We start from the raw sequence: 9995 nt of genomic DNA, 5'->3' as shown, positions 1-9995 counted from the left end.
GTGTACCTACTACTTACTTAAACTCAAAAACTTGTACGATGGCACGGAACTCGGAACTCGGGACTCACTCGCGCTTGTTCGGGTATTCTTGCTATTAACATAAATAGGCAGATTTAAGGTAACCTATTCAATTCAATTCTCTTAATTGCGAATTTGGGTTAGTTTACAGATCTTAAAGGTATTATTAGTGTACGTCCAAATTCTACCTTGCGGCATACAATGATACATTAATTTAAACTACATTAAAATTACATTAAAAATACATACACATTACTGCTTACAACTTATAATTTCTGTCCAATTCCAAAATTAAGTCACATACGGAGAACAGAAATAGGCAGCTAGGTTACTTAAAACCTAGAATTTCTTTCAATTTCCCAAATTCATCATACTCGCTGCAACACAAAACACCCGACGAACGTATTAAATAAAGACGAACGCATACGTTCAGTTATTTCCACATTTGCCCACAATGGGTAACAAGTTTAGACTGTTAACTATCTTGGGAACAATCTTGACACATTGTAGTGTAGTTAGTGCTGACTCGTACAACGTGGTGATTGGCACAGACGAACATGTCAACTTAGTTGACACTAGATTCTTAAGTTTTACTATAGACCCCAAGTATTTGTTCTCGTCCAGTGAAAAGTATAATAGGTAAGTCTAGCAGCGAAGTTTTTATCATTGTTAGGGTCCCATACGCAAAAAATGCCAATGGGATTACTAATGCCTTCACTGTCCGCCCGTCCGTCGCGTCTCACAGTGTTTCATTTGACCAAAAAAATTTCCCTCTTCTGTTTTCAGTATTAATCGATTAAGGGATGCATTTTAAATGCACGAGTAGAACACCCACGTGCCAATTTCAAATACTTTTTTTTATAAAAAATATTGAAATTTGAGTGATATTTTCATGAAAAAAATTTAAAAATATTCTTGAAACTTAACTATCCAAGATATTTATTTCAGATAATTATAGGCTGATGAAACATCATTGGGCGCATTTTTTTCAATAACTAATTTCGGAAAATTACCTCTGGATACCGAGTAATTTTTTTTTTTCAGATTTTCGTTTTTAATTTTTTTCTCCTTAAAAACTCAAAAGTGGGACTTGTGACTAGCACTGTAAGATAGCTCTTAATAAGGCCTATCACTGATAAAAAAACCACGTTCCACTATTGCGGCCCTTGGGAGGAATATATCATTTTATTCTAAGGTCAAATAATACTACATAGGGTTGTCGCTAAAGGTTAACTTCTTTTTGTATGAATAAATATTGATATGAATAAATAAGTTGTCGAGAAATAACGGGCAGTCTTCATCATCATACGATGGATCATCATCATCATCATCATTGATAATATAAGTAGGTAAAATTAAATTTTTTCTTCAGATATTCTAGAGGAAACTTGTGATGTTTGAAATTTAACATTAATTTGTAGGTTTTAAAATGCTATCTCTACTTCAACTGACGTTACTGGACCTCTATATGCACAGTTTAACCGGTGATGTTGTAAATGCGTTAAGTTACTTTATTCCATCAAGACCTGGACCTTTTTATATGGAACAGCATTTAATTTGCCACGGACCTTTTCCGATATAATATGATACTGAAATATGCACTATCAATGAAAAAGCACTAAAATATGCAATAACGCTATGAAAATAGCTTTATATGCATTTGCATATGCAAACATGCAAATGCATATATTTCGATGTTTAGTAGTTAGGTTCTAAATGAGATAAAATATTGTAATATTGGAAAAATATAGTCCAAAAATAAAGCGAGTAAAGGTCAAATAGAGTGACAACCCTAACACAATTTTTTGAAGTGTAATTACTCCCAAAGGCCGCAATAGTGGAACGTGGGTTTTTTATCAGTGATAGGCCTTATTAAGAGCTATCTTTTAGTGCTAGTCACAAGTCCCACTTTTGAGTTTTTAAGGAGAAAAAAAATGAAAACGAAAATCTGAAAAAAATTAATTACTCGGTATCCAGAGGTGATTTTCCAAAATTAAAAAGTGGAAAACATGCGCCTAAAGATGTTTCATCAGCCTAAAATCATCGGAAATAAATATCTTGGATAGTTAAGTTTCAGGAATATTTTTAATTTTTTTTCATGAAAAGGTCACTCAAACTTTAACATTTTTTATAAAAAAAAGTATTTGAAATTGACACGTGGGTGTTCTACTCGTGCATTTAAAATGCATCCCTTAATCGATTAATACTGAAAACAGAAGAGGGAAATTTTTTTGGTCAAATGAAACACTGTGCGTCTGTCTGTCTGTCAGCGGGCTGTATCTTGTGAACCGTACCTAATTGGTAGAGAGTTGAAATTTTGAGAAATGTTGAAAAATGAGTAGAGGTAATTTTAAACACATATTTAAATTTTTGGGTTCCGTACCGCAAAAGAAAAACCCGGCCAAGTGCGAGTCAGGCTCGCTCACCGAGGGTTCCGTAGTACAGTCGCATTTTTTCGACATTTTGCACGATAAATCAAAAACTATGATTCATAAAAATAAATAAAAATCTGTTTTAGAATCCACAAGTGAAGCCCTTTCATATGATACCCCACTTGATATAGTTATCTTACTTCGAAAATTGAAAATACTAATTATTAGTTTATGACCACAATTTAAATTTTTTTGTGTGATGTGACCACAAATTCACAGTTTTCAGATTTTTCCCCTAAAGCCAGCTATAAGATCTACCTATCTGCCAAATTTCATGATTCTAGGTCAACGGGAAGTACCCTGTAGGTTTCTTAAGACAAAGGTAGGTAAGACAGACAGACAGACAGACAGACAGACAACAAAGTGATCCTATAAGGGTTCCGTTTTTCCTTTTAAGGTACGGAACCCTAAAAATGAATCTATCCATCTGTCTGTCTATCGGTACCCTATAGGGTACTTCCCGATGACCTAGAACATATCTACCTAAGAAATATTGTGCAAAATGTAAAAAAATACAATTGTAGGGAGTACGGAGCCCTCGGTGCGCGAGTCTGACTCACACTTGGCTGGTTTTCGATAATCTTAAATATTCTGACTGTATGTAACCATGGGTCCTCTGGCCTGCAATAAAGGGGTCTTTCATAAACCAGGTAATTTATTTATTTCAGTAAAGAATGCATCTGTATGGCGACGTCCCTCACGCCAGCGTTCATCCGCATAGCTGGTCCTTCCACCTCGCACATGAGCTTCAAGAACACCACCATAGCGATAGAGGAGGGGCAGCCGAGGACACTCACCCTGGCCCACTTGTACAGCGAGGAAGATGGTGAGTCATAGAATAGAACCATTGATATACCTAATTAAAAAAAAAAAAAGAATATTAGCCATGTTAAATGACTAATATTCCCCTTTCCTCTCCAATTAAGCGTCAGGCTTGTGCTAGAAGTAGGTACGACAATTATAGTGCAACGGGCGGGGTTTGAACCGTCGACCTTTCGGTTTTCAGTCCACTCCTATTGAGGCTCTAAATTGTTATTTTATTGTACCTAATTGTTCTCATTTTTTGTTGAGCTGTGTAATGAATAATAATATGTTAATAATGAGATATGTATTGTGTTGCAATAATTGTAAGGATTCCTATTAATAATTTTATTCTATAAAATTTGCACGCCATGGTATGGCAGATTGTAGCTCGAACCAAAAACAATATTGTAATTAACAACTTATTAATGTAACCTACAATCAGCAAATAAATAATTTGTATTTGTATTTGTATTGCATCACTTGGTGGTCTGAAGCTGACAGTCCTCAGATACCGGAAGGTTTCTGTAATTCCATTACAAGTTAGCCAAAGAAAGAAAGGTAACATGTCACTTCATTATTGTTATACTACCCTCAAACACAATCCAATATCGATAATCACTTGCTTCATTTTGAATTTTTTATTTTTCAAACCCGCAATGTATAGCGTGCAAAACTCGAGTCAATGCCCCCCTGACTCCGAGTGGCCTACTTACGCAACGTTCGTTGATCTCTAGCGGCAGTCAGATGTTTTATTTGCAAAATATCGTAAACATTTATAAAATTATAGGATTTTTAAATATTTTTTTCGCGTTTGTTTTTGTGGTATCATAATATCAGCTGCTCGATTGCGGTAGAATGACAGCTACAATGTCACGATCGCAATCACCTCTGATTGGTTGATGCTCACTCACTATTGGCTACAATGCATTGTTGCAACAAGAATCGCACAAATTCAGCCAATCACAACAATTGAGATTGTAATAATGATTGATGCAGGTTTTACGAAATCGACCTAAAGTAATCATCAGTTATCTCCTTTCTTCGTTTTTGCCAGCGTTCTGATTACACTCTGTACTATACACACCTAATACTTACGTCCCTTTTTCTTCTTTCTATTTTGTCATAGATGCAGATTCGAGCTACAGAACAAATCCAGCAGTAACCCACAACAAATGGGAGAAGTTCGTCCGCTGGGCCAAGAGCGCCGGCTTTGACCTGGTGTTCGCGCTCAACAACCGAGACAAGACGGCGTCAGGCATGTGGGACCCCAACACTGCGCTGAAGATCCTCACGATGGCGGATAATGCCAACATTGGGAACATATTCTGGCAACTGGGCTATGGTAAGCGTTTATACTAAGTGTGCAGAATAAATTTTTTTTTTTTTAGTAGGTACTAGGTACTTAGTGTGCTTAGAACGCACATAACTCCGAAAAGTCAGAGGTGCATGCCCGAAGTCGAACTCCCGACCTCCGATTAGAAGGCGGACGTCCTAACCACTAGGCTATCACAGCTTCGCACACACACACACACACACTAACTTGTAGTAGAACAAAAATATCACAGAAAAAACAAGCATGGCAATGAACTTATTTTTTTTTTTTCAGAATGCCAAAACCAATCCATCGAGGAGTACCTGAACGACCTAGAGACTCTCCGGGTGATCATAGAGACGTTTCCAGCTGGCAAGGCCGGGGGGTGGCAGGTGGTGGGCGGTGACGTCACACCGTGCCTGCAAGCCGACTCCAAGAGCGACTTCAAGGATTACGTCACCCTCTCCAATGATATGATGGACGCCATATTGTTGAATGGGTAAGATGTCAAAAGTCAGAATTCTTAAGCACATTAGGGTACCAATCCAATCCAATCCATCAGCCTGTTTCTGTCCACTACTGGACATAGGCCTCTCTAAGAGCGCGCCACCAAACACGGTCCTCCGCCTTCCTCATCCATCCGCTCCCCACCACCTTCTTTTTATTAGGGTACATAACTGTTTAAAAACAAGAGTGAATAGTCATCTTCTAGGTAAAGGCGTCCCATCTTAGGCCGCATCATCACTTTCCATCAGTTGTGATTGTGGTCAGGCGTTTGCCTATAATGATTATTAAAAAAAAATCCTGTCTGGTGCACTTCGACTTTCGTTTCCGTCTGTCTGTAAAGCACACCATGGAGATCAAATCCTATACTTCCCGGTGATATAGGACAGTTAGATTGTCTTTGGGAAAAATCCGAAAACCATAAATTAGTTTTATTTTATTTTATTTTATTGGTTTGCCAACAGATAGTACACATATTATAAAATAACAATTACAATTCACAGAGAAAAAATTTAGAGTGAACACCCAATTACTGGCAAACCGGCATGCATTTTAAAAGCTTGCAAGTGCGGGATTACCAGTTAACTTAAAGCTAAAAATACAAATATGAAAAAATAAAAACACTGCAATTTACAATAGTACTAAATATTAAATACTAAATATTACATAAAACAAGAAAAATAAGAAAAATTACGAAGAAGCATATGAGTTTATAATGCTGCATCAATATACTGATGCAGCATTTTTTTGTACTGCTGCAAGGAGAGTGAATGAGGATCTATTATCATATTTTTCGCAGTTTTAAAAAGATTATTATGTTCGCGACATATTCTAATCAAGACATTGTTTTCTCCTAAGTTTGTTCTGCATCCCCTTATAATATAAGGCTTGTACGTAGAAAATCGCGAATTTTTACGGGGCACAGAAAAAATTATTTTGCGTAAAATGTTTGGGCAGTCAATTTCACAATTTAAAATTTTGAACAGAAGTACCTGATCGGATACCCAGGTTTTCAAGTGACATTATTTTAAAATAGCTCAGTCTTTGTTTGTAAGATGTTAATTAGTTAGTTAGATACTTATATTGCAAAATTAGTTGTTACAAGTATAATATGTGTAAAACGTATCGTAGGATCATTGTAAGTTCTATATCTCCTGAGGATGCTCCGGTGTCGGGCGAAACGTGCGTCGAGTGTGTTTTGGGATTTGTGTGGTGCTGCGTAGTGGTGGTGCGTATTGCTTGCCGAGTGGCTGCTTCTTCCTGCATGGTTAGCAGTGGGAGGGCGGGCGGTGCATTTCGCATGCTGCATGTTGCACCATACAGATTCGACCTGTTTCAGCGGATTACAGCAAATTAAGTTTTTGGTTCATTGCATATCATGGACTTCCGCAAAGTAACGCCTGCTTCTATACAACATTTAAAATGCCAGCGTCATAATAATATTATCTCACGAACTTTTCTAAGAAACTCCACAAAATTTTGTCCTTTCTCTTTCCAGCAATTCATCATCCCAAGAGCTAGAGCGCATGTCAGAGAAGGACCGCTATAAGTTGCTCAAGTTGCTCAGCACCAGCGACACGCCGCTCTGGCTGACTGAGCACAGCCACTTGAGCAGCGAGCTGGAGCGCGCCGCTGATTGGATGACCAGCCTCGGCTACTCCGCGAGGAATGGCTTCTCGGTGCACTATCGGGAACTGAAGGAGAATGAGTTGTACCAACCTACTTTGGTAAGTTGATATACAGTAGGTAGGTACCCGGCAGGACATCGACCTTTAGAAAGAGATAGCGGTTTCGTAGAGCGTTGTCTCTGTCGTTGAGACCGATTAAACCTCACATAGGTATGAGTGACAGAGACAACGCTCTATGCTACGAAGCCTTCTTTGTAAAGGTCGATGCATAATATTTCCTGTTGGCTACTGTAACAACAATATTATATAACGTCCCGATCTATGTCAGATGCGGAGTTTCACATTATGACTACCTAAATCTAAATCTAACCTAACTAAGAGATTGCATCGAGGTGTGACGACAGAGTGTGTCTCTTCACATCTCTTACTTAGTTTAAATACCTTAACTAGAAGCTAATATTAAAATGTAGATAAGTCCCAATTAGTTGGAGTCACGTGTCACTTAGCCTTCGATGATGGTTTGCTGCGCAAGTGATATGAACTAGGTTATCGTTAGAATATGTAACATATTCATCATCATATCTGTTTGCTACCTATTTGAGTCGACATCAATGTTCGATTTTCGCTGCTCGAGGACCTTTTTCCTCTAACTAAGCAAAAAGCTATCGGGTGTTCCAATCTTGCTGCAGTACCTACTTTTTTTTAAATAAATTGTTCAGTTAAGTACATTACCGACACACAGATCGCCATCCTCTAGAAAATGTAAAAGTGTAGGTATGTTAAGTGGAAGTTAAAAGGTTTTGAACCGACTTTTTAGGTGTCTATCTGTCCATACTTTCTAAATCTTAAGCTCATTTTCATTGATAAAATACCCTCCTGAATTAATTAAACTACTTTTCTACTTACAGAGTTTCTATATGGCTCTGCTCTTCAAGAACCTAGTAGGGGAACGAGTCCTGAACGTAGATATAGAAGCATCTCAAGCCATTTTATTTGCGCACTGTACATCGCTGCGTCGCAAGCCAGTTCCCGGTGCGGTGAGCTTCTATGGCGCGAACATGGACGACGAACCAGCCAGATTCTCTATCAAGATGTCCAAGAAGGAACAGGGCGGGGATATAATGCAGTTTATTCTGGGACACGATCGAAATGGGTAAGAAGATATTCTTATTAGAGGAAATAGGGACAATAGGGTCTTGGAATGAAATGAAATTAGATAATTTATGAAGATAATTTAGAAATAATTTTGCACGCCATGCTTGGCAGGATATGTAACTGATTACCTAACTTTTAAGACCCATGGGTAAATAATTTACATGTACCTACCATATCTGAGCAAAATAAATAAATGATTATGAATGATTGGACTTTAGTAATAAAATCATGTGATTTTTTGTATAGTGGTAGTATATGGGGCTAGAATTCAATATTAAAGAGAATTACGTCACGTCACGCTGCAATGAAAAGCGAATAATTACGTCACAATCCGTAAACGACAAATACTTTTAAATTTTTTAACTTGAAAATAGATTAATTTTTGCTGAAAAACTCTCCCGCGCTAATTCGGTGCGGGCGAGCGCGGGCGTTGTGCGGGTGTGCGATGCATCCCCTGGCGCATGCCTTTATTGCCATCTCAACCTATCGCATTAACTATCCTTTTATATTTTGGGATTTAGGTACCTCGAGACGAATATGATTTTGACCAGACAACGATTATTATTTATTTTCTGTATTGATCAAGTTTTTTCACTAATCGATGATTTTTGTTCACAGGAACATAATCGTCAACGGCCGAGCCATGTATCACGAAGGTGATATTCGTCCAGTCGTGAAACGCATCCGTCCATACAAAACTCTTCTAATCAATCTCCCGCCAAAATCTTTTGGATTTTGGGTACTTGCCAATACGAAAGTTCAAGCTTGTTTTGATGTCGATAACAAAAATATAGACAAACCCGTTGAAAACATAGACGATGATGATGATGATGAAGAAGAAAATTTAGTAAAAACTAAGCGTGCTTTAAACAGAAAGATTAGAGATGTCCATGATTCCATTGGTTATGAAGTATCAGTTGATGGATATGAAGAAGTTGAATTAGGAGAAGAAAATAAAGCTTTCAAAGAAGGAGTAGATCAACTAAATCAAGATTTGAAAGAAACACTAAGAAGGGTTCATCTTTTAAATACTAATAAGACAACCGTTAAACGTTCTGCACGCCAAACTTCAGACGAAGAAGAACACAAAAAACAAACGAAACTTAAAAAACACAGGCATAAATTTCGTCGTAGTTTTGATAACGAAGCATTTAAAAACAGACTATTAGACAAATTCGCCAAAATCACGAAAGATCATCATCCAACATCTAGAAGTAGTAAGTTAAAAAGATTACGCGGTTTTAAAAGAAGCTCCAGAGTCAAGTCGAAAAGAAATTTGAATGAAGACACTACTACAACGTTTCCGAAACATGATAATAAGAGGAAAAAATTGGAAAATAACGATCCACCAACTAAAAATATAGAACTTAAGAAAGAAAATTCAGTAGAGGATAATTTGGTCAGAAATCGTAGAAGTGTCAATCCTGAAGATAAAGCAAAATATGAAAATGAGGAAACATCAGAAAATGAAATTGACGTAGATGATAAAGAATCACTTAAACTTAATAAAATTTTACATAATTTAAAGCAGTTAAGTGATTTAGAACTACAAGAAAAGGGTGAAAATAATAATTATGGAAAAGAACAATCTAATGAAGGGATAGTTTTAAAAACGAAGCTGACAGATGATGGCGCTGTAATTGACATCAGTGAGAAATCGCATTCTGGTCTTCTTAAATCTACGCTTGAAGAAATTTTATCTTTGTTGGCTGATTTTAATAAAAACATTAATCGATTTTGGACAGCAATGACAATGTTGGAGTAAGAAATAAAAAGTAGGTACCTAAGTAATTTTAGGAGTAAAAAATTTAATTAGTGTTCGGCCATGGGTATAAAATACAGTTTCATTTAGCAATTTTGAATTATTTAAATGACATTGTATTTTAGGATTTCTTGACGCTATTTCTGTTATACTTTCTAAAAGAAATTGACAGGTTTCAATCGAATGCTATCCTTTTCTTCAGAGAACATAAAAAAGGGATAGTAAATGTAATACATTGACCTGCCATTTTAATTTAGTTTAAAGATTGTTGACAGAATGAGCCAAATTGTCTTCTTTGTAAGTTAAGTCAGTTGAATCTTAGATAGTTAAATTTAAGTAATATAAGTCTGTAAATAAATAATTGTCGATAATTATCGGTC

General features: G+C 36.8%; 1 protein-coding gene across 2 annotated transcripts; it reads left to right on the top strand.

Annotated features, from left to right (window-relative positions):
• Positions 1-456: 456 nt before the first annotated feature.
• Positions 457-9987, top strand: LOC117993638 (hyaluronoglucuronidase). Of its 2 annotated transcripts, none has more exons than XM_034981441.2 (7): positions 457-657; positions 3119-3276; positions 4387-4596; positions 4861-5065; positions 6569-6797; positions 7607-7851; positions 8472-9987. In XM_034981441.2, exons 1-7 carry the CDS (start codon positions 473-475, stop codon positions 9616-9618), a joined length of 2379 nt encoding a protein of 792 aa, XP_034837332.1. In that variant the 5' UTR covers positions 457-472; the 3' UTR covers positions 9619-9987. The 2 variants fall into 2 exon arrangements, with proteins under 2 accessions (XP_034837332.1, XP_034837331.1); XM_034981440.2 differs by having other exon boundaries at positions 4381-4596.
• Positions 9988-9995: the final 8 nt, after the last annotated feature.

Source organism: Maniola hyperantus, chromosome 24 (assembly GCF_902806685.2).
Source record: "Maniola hyperantus chromosome 24, iAphHyp1.2, whole genome shotgun sequence".
NCBI classification, from domain to species: Eukaryota; Metazoa; Arthropoda; class Insecta; order Lepidoptera; family Nymphalidae; genus Maniola; species Maniola hyperantus.
The sequence above is the reverse complement of the archived record's forward strand: the minus strand, read 5'-3'. Positions and strand labels throughout refer to the sequence as shown.

Bases quoted from the DNA above. Each gene is read 5' to 3' on its own strand.
- LOC117993638 (XM_034981440.2), top strand. From the start codon at position 473: ATGGGTAACAAGTTTAGACTGTTAACTATCTTGGGAACAATCTTGACA. The intron at 658-3,118 runs GTAAGTCTAGCA...TATTTATTTCAG, and splicing joins TCCAGTGAAAAGTATAATAG to TAAAGAATGCATCTGTATGG. The intron at 4,597-4,860 runs GTAAGCGTTTAT...TTTTTTTTTCAG, and splicing joins ATTCTGGCAACTGGGCTATG to AATGCCAAAACCAATCCATC.